General features: G+C 45.4%; 2 protein-coding genes across 9 annotated transcripts in view; both read right to left on the bottom strand.

Moving 5' to 3' along the window:
* The window catches only part of DGKI (diacylglycerol kinase iota), a 209,810-nt gene extending 209,681 nt beyond the window's left edge, over positions 1 to 129 (bottom strand). For all 5 annotated transcript variants that reach the window (XM_025156048.3, XM_025156051.3, XM_025156057.3 and 2 more), the window contains exon 1: positions 35 to 129. The gene's annotated coding sequence lies outside the window, so the exon portion shown is untranslated. The remainder of the gene's footprint in view (positions 1 to 34) is intronic.
* Positions 130 to 5,076: 4,947 nt separating this feature from the next.
* The window catches only part of CREB3L2 (cAMP responsive element binding protein 3 like 2), a 79,033-nt gene continuing 63,146 nt past the window's right edge, over positions 5,077 to 20,963 (bottom strand). For all 4 annotated transcript variants that reach the window (XM_416356.8, XM_004937877.5, XM_040650477.2 and 1 more), the window contains exons 9-12: positions 14,668 to 14,767; positions 13,544 to 13,670; positions 12,629 to 12,854; positions 5,077 to 11,724 (exon numbers count right to left, since the gene is read on the bottom strand). In XM_416356.8, coding sequence (XP_416356.4) covers positions 11,649 to 11,724; positions 12,629 to 12,854; positions 13,544 to 13,670; positions 14,668 to 14,767 — 529 coding nt within the window. In that variant the 3' untranslated portion in view covers positions 5,077 to 11,648. The remainder of the gene's footprint in view (positions 11,725 to 12,628; positions 12,855 to 13,543; positions 13,671 to 14,667; positions 14,768 to 20,963) is intronic.

The following is a 20,963-nucleotide window of genomic DNA, read 5'->3' as shown; positions in this document are numbered from 1 at the left end:
ACTCCCGCCCCGTGCCCGAGCGGGAGGCACCCACCTGTAGGACACCTGCTTCCTGAAGGTGAGGTTCCGCAGCTTCTCCTCCAGCGACTCCTCCGCCGCCGCCAGCCCCGGCTCCTCCGGGACCCCGGCGGCACCCGCCGCCTCCCCGCCGCCCTCGGCCCCCCGGCAGCCGCCGCCCGCCGCCCCCGTCTCCTCCCCGCCGGCCGCGGCGGGGGGGTTCATTGCGGCGGGGCAGAGGGGCCGCGAAGGAGAAGGAGGGGGCAGGCGGGGGGTGGCCGGCGGCTGCAGGCGCTGGGGGCCGTCGGGGGCCGGGGGGCGACCGCTGCCGGGGCCCCGGGGCGCGCTGCGAGCCGCGGCGGCTGCAAATGGCAGCGCAGCCGCGCAGCATCCATCGGCGGCCGCACTGCAGCGGGGCATTGTGGGAAACTCCCTGCCGGCCGCGCCCCCGCCGCGCCCCCCTCGGCCGCCAACCAATCGCCGCGCCGCTCCCGGCCACGCCCCCTCCGCCACGCCCGGCCACGCCCACCCCCCAGGGCTGCCCGCGCGAGACCCCCGTCCTGGCGCCCTCGCGGTCCGTCCGATCGGAATCGGAACGGCCAACGCCTTCGTGTGCCGCTGTGTGGCGTAACCCGGAGCTGCTGTGCGTGCGGCACCGAGCGACGCGGCTGGTGGGCACGGCGGGGGTGGGCTGGCGGTTGGACTGGGGTGATCTTAGCGGTCTTTTCTAATATGAATGATTCCACGCATACACCTCCGGCAATGACGGCTCCACGCTGCCCTATCAACGTCATCCTGTCCCATTGGCAGCACAGGAGAGTGATGGATGATGCGTACCTTTGTGCTGTGGCTCGAGTTTAGCCCGCTTTCAAAACCATATTCTATCCATGTGTGTGTGTGATCCATCTGCACACGCTTCACCCCGCCTGCCCACACATTTTCTCCCCTATGCCTCTGAATACTTAAAGTTACTAAGGAAGAAAGCACAGTTAAGCAATGTAAAGCGTGGCTTAGGAGAAGCAAAACTGAAGCCAGAGCTGTTAAAGAAGGTGTAGAACGCACTCTGAGCCGCGTGCAGAGATCTGCAGGCAGCCGGGAGCTCTGTGAGCCCATCCCTGCCTCCTCCACGCTGCTCTGAAGCCTCCAGATGAGCACTGCCAGCCAACAGACGCCAGTCCTAGAACCGTAGAATCATAGAACGGCCTGGGTTGAAAAGGACCACAGTGATCATCGAGTTTCAACCCCCCCCTGCTATGTGCAGGGTCGCCAACCACCAGACCAGGCTGCCCAGAGCCACATCCGGCCTGGCCTGCCATGCAATGGCGCGGCACGAACAACGTTACTGTAATGCCAAATCAGCTTTGCACATCCAGCACCACACAGCCCTCCTGCTGCCGGTCCACAGGAGGGAGCCCTGCAGGCCGTGCCCCAGGAAGCCCCACGTCCAACAGCACAGTGTGGGTTTCCGCACCCGCATGCTCCCTCCCAAGGAGAAATCACGCTGTGGCTCCTGCTCGTCAGCAGCAGTTTTGCCCACATGACTGCAATTACACCATGCTCCGGGATTACCTGGCTTTCCTCCGACTGCTGCAATTTGCATGACTCATTTGAGGCACGAAAACGCTAAAGCCGCTTCCTTCCTATACCTTTTACTGAATATGAGCAATTACGGGGGAATCTGAGGCCAGGGAGGGAAAGCCCTGCTTGAGCAATTACACCGGTGGCAGAGCTGTCATCCGGGGGCTTTGGAAAGGCACCAACAGCAGAACCCCTCCCCCGGTTTGCTCACAGATGTGTCTGCAGCCCTGGACCGCTGGACCAGGGGGAGAGGTGAGCACAGCCATAGAATCCCAGCAGCAGGGGCAGCGGGTGGGTGGTGGGGACAGAGAGGGAAGTGTTGGGATAGGAGAGGCTTTGGCTCTCTGAAGGAGGCTTACACCATTGCTCGCGTCTGCTAAATCCCATTCCAAGCACCCCGGTGTGCTCCGCTGTGTGCTGCCCTGGGTTTTGCTCAGGATGGGAAGACTGAAAGAGCCATCCTAATGGCACAGAGGTGAACGCGTGGAAACGGAGTGGGGAGGGAAGGGAGGGACAACTCCACTCGCTTGGTGTGCTGGGCTCCCATGGGCAGAGCAGTTCACCAGTGCTTGCTCTGTTTGTTTAGCAACCTGTTTTCTGCTGGGTTCAACTTTTTTTGTTGTTTGTTTTCTTAAACCAATTTTCGGCTTCTTTTTCGCAGCACTGCTCCCGTTCAGCACGTAGGCTGCCACAGCCAGAAATAGTCCCTGTTCCCGTTGCTAAGGTGTTCAGCTGTGACACGGGGACTGATCCTGGCGTGGGTGCTGCCCTGCACCAACCCCACAGCTCGGCATTCCCACGGGCTCAGCAAGGAGCCAACCCAAACCCGAGCACCACCGCAGCGAATGGAGGCGAGGCGACCCAGCAAGCGTGGGATTGCTCCACAGCGATTGGTTTTGCCTCAGTTGTGTCACAGCAGAGGTAAGGGCCAGGACATCCCTTTTTTTCCTCACTGGTGGCATACAGACAAAGTAATTTTGCAGCAACAGATAGAGCTCACGTAAAAACAACTTAAGGTCACTTCAACTTTCTGAAGCACAGATTGGAGGGAGACAAAGAACACAAGCACTGTACATATCACTTGGAGTGAAATGTGCTTTTGTTTCTGATTACTGGCTCCTTCAGCTCCCCTTCCTTTGGTTTACCTTTATACTGAGTAGAAAGCCAGCCCTGTCTCATTTCACAACCAGGGAAGTGAAGCAGAGAGGAACTGGCTGAGCCCACCAGCGTGCCTAGTGCAGGGCTCAACCCAGGAGCTCGTTTGCTCAGTCCATACCCAGTGTCTCTCTGCACGGCTGCTGAAGAATGGTTTTAGTTATGGCAAAGGTGTGAGCTTTTGCCCATTGCTCCTAAACTGCCCAGGGAGGTGGTGCAGTCACCGTCCCTGGAGGTGCTGAAGAACCGTGTGGATGTGGCACTGAGAGATGTGGTCAGTGGGCATGGTGGGGATGGGTTGGTGGTTGGACTGGATGAACTTTGTGGTCTTTTCCAACCTTAATGATTCTATGGCTCCATGATCCTAAACTCCCATCTAATGAGGTCCATAAATAAACAAAGGAGGAGAGAGAGCAGTGGTGATGGATCCACCATGAAATATCTGCAAGGCTACTGAGGTCGAAGAGCAAGAGGTGAAGACTTCCCACCCAACCCATGCTGGGAGAGGAATTTTCGAGCCACGTCACATCCTTTTTCCTGCCCTGCAATGGGAACCAGCCCAAGGCAGAGCATCGGCATCCAACCTGGTGCTCCACAGCAGTGCACTCGTCGAAGAACAGCACATACCCAGGGGTGATAGGTAGCGCTCCCGACAGCTCATCACCCAGCATTTCTCCTCTGTATGTGTGGGTTTTGTCTTTAATCACAGACTCCCTGCAGTGCCACCCACTGCACGAGGCTTTAAGGGGAGCGCTGAGGACCATTAATCACCAGCTGGTATTTTGTATCCTCTAAGGAACTGAGCTCAGCTAAAACTAAGCTGTGGGTAACTTCACCCATCAGTCACAGCCTAACGATTTCCCTGTAAAAATGTTACATGTGGCTCGATGCTGCTAACAAGTGCCCTAGATCAATAGCTCAGGCAAGTGGAATTCTCTGCTTAGAAAGCCAGGGGCATCCAGAACTGAAAGAAAGGCTGCAACCTCCAAAAGGATGGGAGTAGAGGGAGGGAGCGGGATGCAGAACTTCAGGGAGAAAGCAAAGCCCTTCTCCTCCCACCTCCCTTGTGCAGGCGCGGAATCAAAGCTGCTGAGATGGAGGGCTGGGGGTGACGCTCTCGTGATGGAACTGGGCCTGCTCAGAGCTGCCGCTGTGCAGTGCTGTGTGAGGTGGTGGGTAGCAAAGGCAGCCCTTGGGTTAAAACCTCTGCGGTAGAACTGCAGGATGAAGAGCTCTTTTATGCCTCCTTGTGTATCCCTGTGCTACTTTAACCTTCTGGCCCAAAACCTGAGCAAGCGTCTGAGGATGGAACTGGACAGTCTTTAAGGTCTCTTCCAACCCAAGCTATTGTATGATCCTTTGATTCTGTGACAGCAGCTCTGCACTGGGCCATCCATTGCCATACTCCCTGGATGGCTGTACAGCCAGAATGCTCAGACCAGAGTGCAAATGGTTCTTTGCTCTTTCCACATCTACTCAAAGTGATGAAGGCCAACACCGTCTATTGCTACTGCGGGGTACTTCTGGGCTGTGGGATGAAATGAGGGTCACACGTATGGATAGTAAGAAAAAAATTCTTGTAGGAAAGAGTGGTGAGCAATTGGAACAGGCTGCCCAGGGAGGTGGTGCAGTCACCGTCCCTGGAGGTGTTGAAGAACCGTGTGGATGTGGCACTGAAGGATGTGGTCAGTAGGCACGGTGGGGATGGGCTGCTGGTTGGACTGAGTGATCTTAGTGGTCTTTTCCAATCTTAATGATTCTGTGATTCTGTGAAGTAGCTGCTTCCTGTGGTGCTGGAAACATCTTGCCTGGGGTTACCCAGGGTGATGGAGTGGAGCTGAGGCCGTGGAGCTGAGACCAGTGGAGGCCTCCACATAAAAGCCGATGCTGAAAGTCTCTTTAAATTGTACTCTTAAGGAGTACAATTTAAGCAGATGGCAAGTATGAGGTCAGTGAGAAAAAGGCCTTATCTTCTGGTGAGCTAGCTGGTACACAGAAATTAAGCCCTAGCACACCCCAGCTAGCTGGTATCACAGGCCTTAAGCTGGTGTCCCCTCGAGCATCAGCATTCTTGGATCCCATTTTTATAAAGAGAGAATCTAATATTAATGTGGTTGCATTGCATAGTTGCACTCAAGTGCTATCATTATTATCAAATGCCATCAGCCTTGCTCTATTTTCCACCCACCACTGGCAGATGTAACTCTCCTCTCAGAAAACAAAGGAGCAGCCAGCTTCAGTGGGAGCCCAGAGTGCTGTTTTCGGCCTTCTCTGCTGTGCCACGCTTGGGAAAACCAAGAGATCCCATTGCTCCCAACCACAGCAAAGCAAACAAGCCATACCTGCTTTTTCTACAGAAAATATTTATTTGAAAGAAAAAGCATAACATACTTAGCTACATACATACATGTTTAGGCTACAAAGGCAGGTAATCTGTTCTCTTGTAGAACCAAGTCGACAGTTTAAAAGGAAAAGGCAGCAACTTCTTTACACCCAATGGACATGGTTACCGGTGAACAATCAGGTGGGAATGCACCCAGGTGACAGCACTTGTACAAAAATGGAGAGGCCATCGAGCACACATACACAGAATGAAATAGGCTTTTGGCAAAAGCATGGAGATTTCTGTGGCCAGAGAGGCTACAACACAGTTTACCAAGGAATCTGGGAGATGCTTCTGCACTAGTATCACTGTTCTTTTTATCTAAGATAGTTTTGTTTACGTGTTTGTACAAACTCATACAGTATCCACATGTACAGAGGAAAAGGAAATGATCAGCTGAAACTCTTTCAGGGTGTCACAGGCAGAATGACTCAGAGTCACAGGGTATTGTTTCTCATGGCCCCAGGCAATGAGTTTGGCCACTGTTTCTCTCCAAAGGGTAACATCAGGTAATCTGCCCTTCAGAAGGCCCAGCAAAACCTCACTGGAGCTTCGATGTGCTCATACCATGGCACAGTCCTTGCAGAGGCCATGGTGCTGCTGGCAGTGGTACACCAGGTCCTCCAAGGGTCCCCCCGACTCTCCATCCTCCCTTTTTTTAAGGCCATTTTTAAAGGCAAATGTATAACACTAAGAACAAAGCATCAGAAAACACAATTCTGCACTACAAAATTGATGTCTGAAGACCACATACAGTAATGTTGGGGTTTTTTTGTACCATGCCAGAGTTGTCCTACAGATCTGCCAATCTATGCACACACACAAAAGGACACAGTTTAACAGCTCTCCATTGACATTTGCTAATAGGACAGAAATCATACAGCCATCCACATGACAGATTTAGACTTGAGTTATCACAGTGCGGAATGCGGGCGGTCAGAGAGAAGCACCTGGGCTTTCTGCTGCACCAAGAGGAATGTGCCTGGGGTGCTCAGGTAGATGCCTTTGTAGAAGGACACTTACTACATTAAGAAAATAACTCTGCATTTGTGTTTCATTTTGTTTTTAATTGCTCACCATGCACACGTGCACAGACACACAAGCACTCATTCATGCTGACGGGGCACATGAAGAAAGCAAGATGCAATTACTTCAGCACCAGCGAATTGGAATTGTCAGTCAACTACAAACAGAGCTCTACGTCAAAAAATCGACCACTGCCTCTGCTTCCCCCTTCTCCTCTCCACTCCCTTAATTACGAGCTGTTGAAGTGCAGAAGGATTTTTGCCTACAGGTTGGAAGGGAAGGTGGCATACACAGTAAAGGTCAGGTATGCACTCATTTTACATAAACAGGACTACACCTCATTGAAGAGCAAGGGGAAAAGTAAAGAGAAATGAAGGTGGGAACTAACAGAAAAGACTGTCATTGCTGATTTAAGGAATTAGGAACTAGGATGTTTCTCTAGGAAGTCCAGCTTTCCCACGTTTTGTTCTTACCTATCCAGTTCCAGCTCTTGGGGAAAAGTACGGAGATGGGCTTTAGGGTAGAGCAGAGACCACCAGTAATAACTTACAGCAATACCCAAACTATTTCTGCATCACAAATGAGTTTCTTTGCAAGACGCATTCCTTTCTATATACAAAGTCAATTCAGGCCTGACATGATAATCACAAAAACAGATGGCAATTCCCCTCTAAAACCTGCGGTTTCCAATGGATGTTGATCTTAGCAATGCAGTGTTAAGTGGGATCACAACCTTGATGCTCACTGTTGATCTGTAGACTGTAAGAAAAGTACACTCTCCTGGCCCACTGACTGAATCCTAACCTCTTATTTATAAAGCCTTTAGCACGTGAGCCAGTTCAGGCACCTCTACAACCCTCAAAGGTGTTTATCCTCAACACTACAGTGCAAAGCAGCAGCACCATAGCACAATGTTACTTACATAGGTTACTATCACTTTTGTAGTTAAAAGTACTGACCTACTACTTCACCTTCAAAATACAAAACGTTCCCTTTCTAATTAGTGACTTGAGAAAGAAATATTTTAGTCACCCACGTATAAAAATACTCTGTATAATTCTGTTCTTAGCTGCACAAGTTTTGTACAATGGCCTCTTGGCATTAGCTAGAATCTAGAGCCCAAATACTCAGAGGAAATCCCTCCCAACATAGCAATTAGTATCACTCATTTACTTGACCCACATTCTAAATGCGCCAGACAGAACTCACTGCTGATGTTTTGGGGGATGGGGGCAGAGGTGGGGATTTCAGCAGGGAGAAAAAGAGAAGGAAAGTTTTTGGATTCTTTCTCAGCTCTACATTAAAGAAATCAAGAATAAGCTTGCATTGGGATACACTGTTATACAGAGGGTTATGGAAGAGGTCTCCTGCCATTATGGATCAACCTGCAGCGCCTGGAAGCAGTGAGTGAGAAGCTGTGCTGCCTTCAGCCAGGAGCTGGCCTCAGAACCTCAGCCTAATCCAATATTAGTCCCTGCTGCTGGAAAACATTGAATGGTGTGGAGGAAATAAAAGAAATGCAGCAAAGAACTATAAATAGCCTGGCAAATCAAACAACAAAAGAAAAAAACCCAACACCAACATTATCTATACACAGATAACAAGGTTAAAACTGTCACGTGCCCTGTGCTTAATACTTCTTAAATATATATATATATATATATATATAAAATAATGCCCTAATTCCTTCATAGCTTATCTCCCTAGAAGCAAAGAACTGACAGATCTAGGCATGCTTTAATGCTATGGGCCAAAAGTGAAGTTCACTAGCACATAACCATGATGTCAAACAGCACAAAGTTGCAGCTAGACTCTAGGGATTGTTTGAGTCCTCTAATGGAAGTGTATATCAGGTAGCACAAGGCCTCTGCCTGCCCTGTCCATACACACACGCCATCTCATGTCACTGACCACTGTAAAAGATGTACTGTTAGGCTACAGACTCAACAAATATGGCTGAGATCACTATAAGTACAGGGATCTTCCCTCCCTGAACACCCCTTACTGCTCCTTACCAATGTCCTTAGCACATACAGCTTCCTCTGCAACGACATTTTCCCTTGGATCTCAGTGGGCCTGCCCTTGGATCTCCCCTGCCCCCTGCTAGGGCATGGCCATTGCTCACACCAGGGGCAGCAGGTCCTTGTCCCATATCAGCACATGGGAGGCTGATACTGGGAGATACTTGGCTCCTACTGTCTCAAAGAGAAATCTGTTCAATGAAGGCCCCTGAAGAAAAATGGTCACAAACATACCAAAGTAAAGCAAAGGATCTCCTTATTATAAAGAAACAGTATTTAATAAAAAATCCACAAGCGATGTGTGTGCTAGCTCAAGAGATCCCCAAGAGTATTTAAAAATTATTTAAAGGGTGAGACAGGTGAAGACTAAAGAAGCATAATATTCAACAGTTAAAATCAGTGTTGCCAGACTGGTTCAGATGAATGAGTTCAGCAGGGTCTGACCCTGAATATGACCAATTTAAAACGTTTCAGATGAAAACATGATTATCTACTAATAAAATTTGAATGGATAGGTCCAAATTAAGCAAATAAGAAGGCAAAGCGTCAGTAGGGATTACTGCAGGAGGTCTCAGAGAAGGAGGTTACTCGGGTATTGCAGAATTGTCAGTCTTTGGAGTACTGGGGAAAAATTCAACTTTGATTTCGATACAATGAAGTTAGAAGTATCTGCACTGGGAGATGATCCATTTAGCTGGCAGTGGGCACGAGCTCAGGCAGCTTGGCCTTCTGCTCATGCACAGTGCAAACTGCAACCCAATTAAAAGCAGTGTTGTGCTTGACACCCCTGTGAGGGTGCTGAGACACTGGCACAGGTTGCCCAGTGATGATGTGAATGACCCTCCCTGGAAGCATTAAGGGCCAGGCCGGATGGGGCTTTCAGCAACCTGGTCTAGAGGGAGGTGTCCCTGCCTGTAGCAGGGGGATTGGAACTACATGATCTTAAAGGTCCCTTCCAACCCAAACCATTCTATGATTCTATGACTCTTTGCTGACCTCATGTGGCTGAATTATGCAGCCATCCCTTGTGACACCTCCAGTGACACCCACTAGTAGCATTTGCTATTTAGGTGAAGCCCTGTATCATTGCTTCAAAAAACCATCCAAACCACTGTGGGATACTGGAATGATGCAGAGGATCAAACAGGATCATTGTGAAGGGAAAGAAGCTTTAAAGGTTCACTGATTCACGCCAAGAAGGGAATTCTTGCAAAATGGTCTACAATGGCATTCTTCTCTCATTTCTACCAAAGGTAAATTGGTAAAAAGGCACTTGCATAGATCAATAGGACATAAAGGAAAAAGTACATCTGTACACCAACACTCACTATTAGCTCATGGAGTCAGGCATACATTTCACTCTCACTATGGTGAAATACCTTCTTAAAATGCCACGGGGAGGGGGCAAACCAAAGCCCACTGTTGTCCACCAAATTCTTTCCATTTCTATCATTGAGCTTTGAGCTAGTCCTAAGAGCAGGTAGCAAATAGGACACCAAAGGAAGAAAGTCTAAAGAGAATGAAGAACAAGAAAGGAGCAGGTGTGGCAGCCACTACAATAAAATACTAATCCAGTATTTTACAAAATAGCATACTTGCAGGAAATATCTACTGTACATAGTAAACAATTACTTGTAAGGCTAAGTTAGTTAGTTAGTTTTTCCCTTATTTATCACAAGGGAAAAAAAAAATAAAAGAGCTACAAAATTGGTTGGTTGGTTGTTTTTTGTTTTTGTTTTTAATTGACATGTTAAACTGTAAAATAGCTATAGCTAGTCTGCTGAATTAAGATTTTCACATTAAATTCATCCTCAGTGAAATCTGAGTGCTATTTTGTAGCAATAAGAGCAATCTCTGCTCAAATCATGGGCTAGAATTGGCTGTGCCAATCCAAGGACAAATTCCAAGAAGCACAACTTAGGCAAAGGCATGAGCAGGGTACCAACAGAAGGACAAGTCTTAGGCAACAGCTACATGGGAGAGGAAGGAAACACGGCAAAGTAAAAAGTGGACTGAACTAGGATCACATTGGAATATGGTTCTCAGTTTTTCCACTACACTTTGGGCCAGTCACTTTACCCACCTACATGCCCGCCTCATTCCTTTTTTGCCTTGTCTGCTGCCTACATACCAACTCTTCAGGTCAGGGACTGCTTTGCCATATTAATACAGCATCTAACCACCTCCAGGCCTGAATTGTATGCATCTTATTTGGTGAAAGAGTTGGTCTAAGATTTCATCTCTGAAAAAGGACACATGAAGAAGAGGAGACCTATGATTATTTTAGGGCAATTCAAGCTTAGAGGGAGGGAATGGATGCTCCGTGATATTTGTATGTCCAATTTCAGAGCTTGCCAAGATCACTTGCAGGGATAGGGAAGGTTAATCCAATATAACTCCTTGAACAAAATCTTGCAAAGCTAATAAATACTATTTACAACAGTAACAGGAAGATGGGAAAAAAAAAAAAAGAAAACACAAGACTTGGTCTACATGAGAAATTCCATCAATGCAACTAGAAGCCAATAAATAAAATCCATATGGTCCTCTCAGGAGGCACTTCTGGTTTAAGACTTAACATTGATTTAGTTTGTTGGGAAGGAATTGATCTGAACTAAACAGGTTAGCCTTAAGCAGACCAAGGAACATCCACCCAAAACACTGCCTGAAGTTAACAAAACATGCTTTCTAAACAGAATCAGTTAAATTACTCCGTTTGTCCCAGACAGTGTGACAAGACAGAGACGAATCTTTGCTTGTAGTCCATAAGGGTAAAAGCAGTAGGGACACCTACCACATTTGCTTCCAACGCAAAGAGAAACCTGTTGCACAAAATGACATAGCGGCTGGTGAGGAGAAGAGAGAAAGATAGAAAGATGTAGGGGAGGATGACTCAGCACCGTCACTGTCCATACCTCTCCTGCCTGTGCTGTTAACAAAATAGTATTGGGGCCCATTCTTGTGCTTTCAGAGGCAGATGAAGCACACGCTTCTCACTCCTCCCAAAAAGGCTCAAGTGCTACAGACCAGCAGGCATGGAACCGTGACTAAAGCTTGAGCAGCATCACGCTGCCTCTCCTATTCCTCTTAGTTAGAAGCCCATCAACCACTTTCTCCCATCAGTTTTGCATATTCCACTCTTCTACCCAATGATTTTATGCACAGATGATGATGTATACATGCAAGCACTGACACACATACACAGATCAATCATCAGCACAGTGCCGGTATCATCTGCAATCATAATTCTACCCTGCCCTTGTATTACCAGACAGGAAAGAAATAAAAGCAAATATAGGGATTGTGTGAAGTAAGGAAGGGAGTCACAAGACAAGAGATTCCATCTGCAGTCACAGTCTCACCAGTCAATGCAGAATTTGGTCAACTCCCTCTTTTGTGCTTTGGTTCACTGAGGATGACAAGTCAGGGGGACTTTGGTTGAAAATATCTGGGAAAGAGGGAAGTCAAGAAAAAAGGCCTTTTTATTTTTAAGAGGTGGCATTGACTCTTCTATCTAATTCAATTATCTTCAGAGTTTCATTTCCTTCTATTTCAGAGTTGACTCTGTAAGGGAAAAAAAAAAGCAACAACAAAGGTTAACACTAACAGTCATATTTAAAAGTGCACATCCTGCTCAAATTGGCTAATGCAAAAAAAGGCACTCGGTATTTTAACAGGCACTTGTCAGTTGGAGTATGATAACACACTGAATTAGTCATCTCTTTGGCCCTGGTATAACTCTGATACAAGTCTTCAGAAGGCATACTTGGGGTGACATCGCTCAGCGTAGACCTCTGAAAAACATTCCTCTAAACACAATCCAACTGTTTGGTGTGTTTGCTACTGCTTGTTAGCAGAGACCAAGACCCGAGGCAACAGAACAGTGGCAGGACAAGTAAAGGTACAGTGGAAGAAAAACTGCACCCATATATTTAACCAGTGAATCTCTCTTTGCAGAGAACCCAAACATAAATCCATGATAAAAAAATAAATTATGAAAGAATTCCATGTTAAGCAGTTCAGATAACCCGAAAGGTTTGTTTTCTAAGTCATATCCTGCTAACTTTCCACAGCATGCATTAGTAAGGTTGCCACTGTGGGAAGTTTAAGCTCTTCACACCCTAACTTCTTACAAAGCCCCATGAGTCACAGCCTCACACTTCCACCCAAATGGCAAAAGCTTACTCCTTTAGGGGACATGCACATAAGTGCTTAAAGAAGTGGAGGAGGCAAAACTAACAGGCTTACAGGGGCTAGCACTGAATTCAGTAGCTTTGTTACTAGAGTATTATTGCAACCACTTCTCCAAAAGAGGGTGACATTATCTTTGCCTACAGGCTCCTCAGACAGAGACCAAACTGTTACTCCAAGTTGCACAATGCCCAAAACAGCACAATCTTACTGCTGGTCTCCACGACAGAGACTTCAAACACCTGTCTCACTCACATGTAGTCCACCTTGCGCCCACCTGTGTTGCTGTAGGCCCAGCAGCACTGATTTCTCTAGCCGTGTCTCGTTGGCTATTGTGAACTCCATGATATCATCCTGCTGCATCACCGGCACAGCTTCCAGAGCTAGCGCCGCATACTTGGGGGTGTCTGCATGCCTGTCGTTTCGATCTGCAGATGAGATCGGGTTTGACGACTCCTCCAGTTGGTGAGGCTCTTCATAAATCAGCAGACTCCGTGACCTCACTGGATGCAAAGACAGAAGGCAAAACTGTGATGAGAAACAGGCAGGTCAAAGAGTGCAGCCCTGGTCATCTCAGGAAATGGAAACCATCAGAGCAGAACTAGAGCTGCAAAGGCCTTTTCATCACAATTAATTGATGGTTTGATAGCTTTGGGAAGACACTGCAGCAATGGTCCAGGTAGGGATCAAAAAAGTTCTGAACTCTTCACAGAACAAGAGCAAAATGAAGTAATCACTTTAATAATATAGGTTTAATGCAACCGCTTCTTAACTGCCATGTAACACTAAGTTTCCCATTAAGTCCTTAGACACTCAGATAACACTGGCAAAAGAAACAGCAGCTGATAGTTGTACTTACTGACGGTATGAAGATGTGATAAGGAGCAGTAATCAAGCTCTCCTGCTGCCTTTTACAGGCTACTACCTTTAGTTTCTCAATCAGAAACAGAAAGGCTTTAAACTGAAGTACAAAGCAGATTGGTGGGGAAAGGCTTTGCTAATCTGTATTAAATCTGCTGCCATCAGCATAACTTGCCAAGATATCATCTGAAAACCACAAATATGTCAAGGTACAGCCATCTAAGTAACAGAAGAGCAAGAGGTGCTTGGGGAGGGCTTTGGGGATGGGTGTGAAAACCAAGTGCTGAAGAGCAACAAAGCAAGAAGCAAGATAACGGTGGTGGTCACTTACCAATGGAGTCTGTGTAGGACTCTGGTGAGGAATGCTGCCTGGGCAACACCATCTTTGTAGCAGAAGGATATGGTCCATAGCTCTGAGAGAAGCTGCCAAAAACAACTGCAAAGCACAGCACCACCATCTGGCACAGGGAAAAGGAGAAAGAGGTTAGGTAATCATGAAGGTTGGAAAAGACACTAGGATCATCTTGTCCAACCATGAGCCCATCCCCACGATGCCTGCTAAACCAGGTCCCTCAGTGTCACATCTGTATCAAAACAAAGAAGTGACTCAAAGCAGATCTGATATGTTATCAAAACAAGTGACTTGAGGCTATTTTTGTCACTACCTACAGCACATCTTAGCAAAAACACATACACAAGAACAAATTTGGCGCTTTAATGGTGGAGATTGTTTTCAATGACTGACATCGTTTTGGCCTCTTGCCTTATTTCTTCCCAAAGCTGAAAAGCAGACACAACTGGCATGTGTGTTTTACAGATACTGTTGGGAATTTCCAAGGTTATTTCTGCTGCTGGCCCCAGTCTTTCTTAAAAGTGACAGTGAGGCTGGCAGCCAATGAGAACAGCAAAGGCCTTGAATATAATTTCCATCAATTTATAGCACTAGCATAAAGGGAACTTGTTGGCTGGGTGTAAGGAAGGAAGAGCTTCATTCTAACCCTTTTCTTATCCTGACAGACATTACTGAAATAGAACAGATGTAGATTTACAGCCTTAGTCATATTTTTATTTGGATTTTAAAATTTATTTTTATTGGTATCTAAAATCTGAAAATCAAAGGGCAACCTCATTTTCATTTTACAGCTCTAGATACCATTTCTCACATTAAAAAAATGTAGGAAATAATAAAATAGGTCACCCAGAGGAGCAGAGCCACTTCCTTCAGCACTGCAGAAGCCCAGCAAAAACACAGGCATAGTCTCCTACAGAATTTAATGCCTTCCCTTCGTCAGTCAGAAGTCTCACCTCCCTGAGAGTGAAGTGTTAAACTATCAAGAGAAATTTCCCAACCTGAGAATTTGTAAGTGAGGGGCTTAGCAGAACAGGGGTTGTGCATTTGAGCAGCGGAAAGTGAACCTCGCTCTTCTACAATCCCCAGCTTTAGAGAGTACTCACCATAAGACAGGTCCCTGTCTGTGTGCTAGCTGCCTTACATGAACGGGACACCTTCCCAGCAACCATGGCCTGGAGTCTCTGCAGCTGCTGCAGAAGTGTTCTGGAAAGCAAAGACAACAGATGTGAGCATCAGATGTCCTGTTCTACCTGTTTTCGTTTCAAATTCTACACCTGGCAATCATATATTTAGCAGTTACAAAAAGATACAGATGACTTGAAGTTAGAAGTAAGGAATGAGTCTAATTTTTACAAAATTCTTGCATGGATCAGCAATGGATCTTTCAAAAAGAATTTTTGCCTTTCCCTCAGCTGACATCCCCGAACAATGACTTCTTTACCTTTATAAGAGACAGCTCTTATAAATAAAAAACTATTTTCAGACTTTCTAGGAAATTCTGGTATGTGTGTGAACAACAGGAATTGCTCCTCGTGCTCCTTGTTGCTTGAGACAGCTACTCTGATCATGCCTTCCAGAGCTAACAACCATAATGGTAATTCTCTTCTGGGTTGAGTCAACTGTTGTGGACCAGGAGGGTACACTTCTGCTTCACTTGCTGGTTTTCTTTTGCTATAGCATCAATGGCTACAGTCAGGATATTATCATTTTATTGGGAAATGATCCCAAATAATAATTAGCATTGGGTTTTCACAACAGTTTTCATTTTCTTTTCATTCAAGCTTTCTAACAGAGAAGGTATAAACCAAACACCTGTCCTTGATACAGTCAAATATGCAATGTTGCATCAAGACGTTGACTTTACTGTTTGTTTCCAATTCTACTTTTTGCTTCTTACGTAAGCCTCACTATCTATTTCTGAGGGTAACCCCCATAAAACTCCAGGCAACAATTTTGGAGACCATGACGTCAAATGCTAGAACAAGAGGCAAGGTTAGGATGTCAGAGAAAATAGAAGGAATATTTTAAGATCAAACCTGCTAAAAGCTAATTGTAGGACAGACCCAGAGGTGCCTTTACGGCTCAATATACACTTGTCTGCCTATTATTATAGACTTTTTTTAATCATCAGTGATCACTGCTAATTAGAGTTTAATGCATTCAAGGACTTCGGGAATGCATTCTGAAATGAGCACAAGGCATGCTCACAGCACAGATTTATCTGGGCCAGCAGATCTTTTCCAGCTTATTAAGGAAGGATGTACTGCATGCTCTTGAGAACACAGTTTATTCTGCAGCTCAGTATTAAAAAGAAGAAATTGATGTGTCTAATTGAGTACTTCATTCACTGCTACAGACCACAGACAAATTAAGAGATGAAAACAACATCCATCATGTCAATAAGACCATTCTAACACCCTTCTCCCTGCTAACATCTCTTGCCGGTTTCTCCCTCCTACCCACTTCATTGCTCAGGGATCACACACATTTACATACAGAGGATATCTCATGCTATGGCACAGTACACACTACATACAGTATTCCCACCATATGCCACGTTACATAGCAATGCCTTTCTAGCCCTGCCATTTCTGTGCTATTATGGAAGACTAAATCCCCCCCAGCCCAATACAGGCCTGAGTCATTGGGTTTGACGGAGAAGAGCTGTGTGGCCTGAGAAGGAAGGAGCTCTCCTCCTCCTCCTCAGCTTGGGGGCTGCAAACTTGAAATGCTGATCACTCTCGCCACTTTCTGTGGAGGCATCAGTGAGAAAACAGCTAATGGCTGGTGAGAATGTCAATAGAGAAAACATGTAATTTTGCTCATCTCTGCCATTTTGAGTGCCATTTAAAAACCCTGCCGGGAAGAGTGGGCCTGGAGCACTGATTCCAAGATGTTCATTTTGAAAAGTATAATTTTGCAGGTATTCATAGATGAAGATTCATCTCTCACCTTTCTGACCAACTACATTCACATAAAATGTCTTTCTCTCCCGGGTCGCTTGAACAGAGCTTCCGTTATCTTCTGAGCAGACACAGGCTCAGTGGTTGAAAATGACAGGCTACAGGGGCATTTTTCAAACTAGGAGCAAGAGCTGATGTGAGAGCAAGAAGCAAGTTTATTTGCTCAGATATGTTATGATGGCAGTTTACTCTGCCATCATCAAAATGGGAGTGTTCTTTTTCTATTTGAATAGGAAGTGCTGGAAGATTGGATTCCAAAGTGAAGAGATCTTTCCCACGCACAGGCTGCCTTCATTGCTACTGGATGACTGCAGGAATGATCTGGACTAAGAAGAGAAGGCTAAGGAGCAGTTCTCTGGTGCAGTTCTCTGCTCTGAAGAACAAGGACTTAGCTTATACCAAGATATCCCCACTAAATATCAGTAGAAAGACCAAGAATGCTCTTACTGAAACATGCTGCCAGTGGCCACATCTTAGCAAGAGAAAATGCAATCCCAAAGCAGCATGCATAAGGGGCTTTGTACCCACAGGGATTATTTTTACTACGTCTGACACATTTCCCAGTGATATTCAATTAGAGGGTCACCTCCGTAGGAGGTGTGAACGTGCTTTCACGCTTTTCCCTGCCAAGACAAGCACCTCATAGGAAAGCTGTAAAGTAACTGAAGACTCCTGCTTCTTTTCCAGCACTCCCAGCAAATCCACTCTGCCCATGATGTCTTATTTTCACGTGTGCATTCACAAAATTCTCTACAGAAGGACACTTTTCACTAACACAGTAAGGAAGAAGTCAAGGCTTCCCCTTTGTTTCCAGCAATGTTTTCAGTCAGCAGAGGAAATTTGTCACCGCAGGACCTGGTCATCTGGGAGGCTTCCTCAATACAGTACTCCTCAGTGCAGTATTTTGAGGAACAAAGCTCAACTTTGATTTAAAAAGGAGAAAAAATATCCTCTTTTCTTTCAGCTTTACACATGGATTACTCCTCTGCCTGTCCTATAAAGGTAAGGTTTTCATTGAAAGATCACAATACTCCAAAGCAAAACAAACAAATCCACTAATATCCTCACTTGAATTACGAACATGAAAACCCAATGTTTTTTTTCATCAAAGACACTTCAGAATAAAATCACTGTCCTGATGCCTAAAGGACACTGTCCTGGTGCCCTAGGACTAGAGGGAATGGCTTCAAGCTGTGCCAGGGAAGGTTGAGGCTGGATGTTAGGAAATACTGCTTCTCTGAAAGGATGGTCAGGCACTGGAATGGGCTGCCCAGGGAGGTGGTGGAGTCACCGACCCTGGAGGTGTTCAAGGAACGTTTGGACGTTGTGTTGAGGAACGTGGTTTAGCGAGAACCATTGGTGATGGGTGGATGGTTGGACTGAGTGATCCTGTGGGTCTTTTCCAATCTTGGTGATTCTATGATTCTATGAAAAAACAAGGAGTTGCTCCAGGCCCTCGTCAGCTGTTTTGAAGGTGGTATGAATTGCAAGACGTCTCATCGTAACTTAAATCCAGATCCTTCACTTCTTGAAGACTAGTCAAAGTAGGCTTATCTATATCTGTAGCCTCAAATGAAGGAACAGCTATGTAAACCAGTGAAGTCTGGCAGTTTTGGTGCTGATAAACCCTTGGTGGGTCAGACTGATACACAATTCAATTTGACTGGGAGTTACAACAGCTTTTAGCAGGAGCAGGAGCACTGCAAAAACATCCCAAATGTATTTATAAAGCCACTGCCTTTGAGATACTTGTCAGAGTGCATATCTGCACAACTTACCAGTCATTACTTCACCAGAGAAACCCTAGCAGCTACCTGCATGCATTATTCATGTGTCTCAACAATATTTAGACTCTCAATCACGTGCTAATCCCTATTTCTACCTATTTCTTTCTACCAAAAGAAAAATGGCCATCAATATATTTATAAATACAGATTTAATAGAAGTGAAAAACAAAGGTACTTCTCGCATATCACACACGCAGTACCTGCTGTTTCAATACCGTCTTTAAGCCCAAATAGCCATGGCTCCCAGCTAGACAATGCTGTTGTCATGGAGCACAATCAAAGCCTAGACTAATGGCAGTTTCTGTGAAGTCCCAGTGTCACCAGATGAATGGATCAAGCCTTCTTGGCAATGGAGACAAGTCAGTTCAAGTCTTGATGCCAGCTTTTTTTCACACCTTTCTAAGAGAGCAGTGCCCCAAAGCCAATGAGATCCTGGCTCACTTGTGGCTTCAAGACATAACAGACACACATGAAATAATGTGTCCCTGTAGTTTTGAGAAAACTCCTTAGGATGGAACTTGGATGGATTTCTTCTAAGAGACTGAGTCACTTAAATTAGGAGAGGAAACATATGCTAGTGTTCTAATACTGAAGAAGACAAAAATGCTGCAGACACCCACTCACATTAATGAGAATTAAAAGCTCCCCTGCATCTTGATCCCCAGACTCCTGCCTTGCCTTTTAAGATGTATGAAAGGCAAAGAAGATACTTTTGGATGCACTTTTTTTGGACCGCATTTGCACCTTTTACATCAAATCTTTCCAGATCCAGAATTTCAGGCTAAGGCAGTCTCTCAGGGAAGGTTCTTCTAAAATTTTTCATGCTACACTTTTAGCAGAAAAAATTGCAGTGCTTCCATGGTTTGGAGCCAGACTTCAAAATATAAGTAGGGTTTCCCTGAAGTCCTAGGTATGTATCTGTGCAAAACTTGTTCTATATATAGAATAACAACATGCTCTGAAAAACTGGTTGCAGATACAGAAGGAAAACTCTGGTGATTAATAGTTGTATATTTAGGGAATTGCCTGTCAGTTCCTCTCAACTCCAGCCAGACTATAAAAACACAACACTGACTGCACATACAGGCGCATAAACTTTTAAGTGAGCAGCTGCAGCCCAATTTTCCAACAACATTAAAAAAAAATCCACAACAACAGCACAACAACTTTGACTTCATCCACACTGAATGCGTGAGCATTTTCACATGTAATCACAGTGTTATTTTCCTGTTATCTTTTTCAAGTCTTCCGATTTTCTGCAAATTAAAAGCAGCTATAATGCCTGTAGATCTGCTTTTAAATGAAACCTTAAAAGAAGTCTTCATTTTTTTACTGTATTAAATGCTCAAAGCTGCAACTGAAGTCAACTGGGTCCATGCTTTGGGCATATTAAATAAGTGTGTGTGACTGTGTGCTAGGAACTTAGAAAAACAAGGTCCTAACTGTTTAAATTTGGGCATCCAAGAATAAACTGACACTGCACTATTTGATCTTCACTTCTTCATGAGCTTTGATCCCTGCCTAAGCACGAGATGGAAGCACCAGTCATAGAATGCTGAAATATCTGCATAGCTTCTGAATGACACATCAAGGCTCTGTACCAATGAGGAAACCAGTCATTTTGAATTCATTGTAGAAAGCAGCTGACGTACATTAAGAAAGGGTCTGGAACCATTCTCTGAACATGTTAACACAGCCACATACTAAAAGAGAGAAAGTGGCTCTTTGAGGTGTGATCTTAAAAGCAAAGCAAACCAATCCAAATGAAAACAAAACAAAACACCACAATTTGGTGTTACGTAATTCAGGCTTGATGAAAGCAGGGACTTTTACTAATTTTTCAGTACTCGAATTTGCAGCCTTAACAGTTTTTAGGTACAGTCTGTATCTAAGTACCCAAACCAGCATCACCGTGAGATACAACAGTTTTTGTGCAGAGGGTCAGGAACAACTGCTTCTCTGCGGGACGCTGCAAATCAGTATCGGTGCTCTTGCATAGGAAAGTAAACAATACAACTCATCGCATATGTTCTGAGTATGAGGGATAATATCACACAGACAGCTAAATATTTTTAAAGCAGTTAGCATTAGGGAATTAAGATAATAAAGTAAGAAAGAAGATGCTAAAGGCCCTGCCAAAAAACCTGAAAAATATTAACAAAGCAGTTCTCATGACTGTATTTTCATCAGCTCGAGAGATGTAAAAAGTTGATAAACTTTAGCCAAACTAGGGAGAAAACTAAAGGCTTGATAACAGGTTGTCCTGACTGGTCATTCACAGCTGCACTCTTCCTTACAGCAGCTGGTTTCAGTACCTCCTGGAACAGATTCTGAGAGAGACAACTCTACCCAACACCTACAGAACAACTCCTGGCTGTTTTATGTAAAACCCTGCAGGAAGATACAGGAGGGACAGAAATGGCTTGGCTCCCTTCAAACAAGCAGCAGATGTCTGTATGCATGAGCAGTGTGTGGGAGACACTCTCTAGCAAATTACAGTGCTAGAGGGTCTCGCTCCATGAAATTAGAGATTGGATCCGGAGATTAGAAACAACACATGCCACTCAATTAGCAATACATTGGCTGCCAGACAACCTTTAGGGCCATTTTTCATGACTGTGGGTCTTATCTATAAGACCCAGCTTTCTC

This window comes from Gallus gallus, chromosome 1, assembly GCF_016699485.2.
Source record: "Gallus gallus isolate bGalGal1 chromosome 1, bGalGal1.mat.broiler.GRCg7b, whole genome shotgun sequence".
NCBI classification, from domain to species: domain Eukaryota; kingdom Metazoa; phylum Chordata; class Aves; order Galliformes; family Phasianidae; genus Gallus; species Gallus gallus.
The sequence above is the reverse complement of the archived record's forward strand: the minus strand, read 5'-3'. Positions and strand labels throughout refer to the sequence as shown.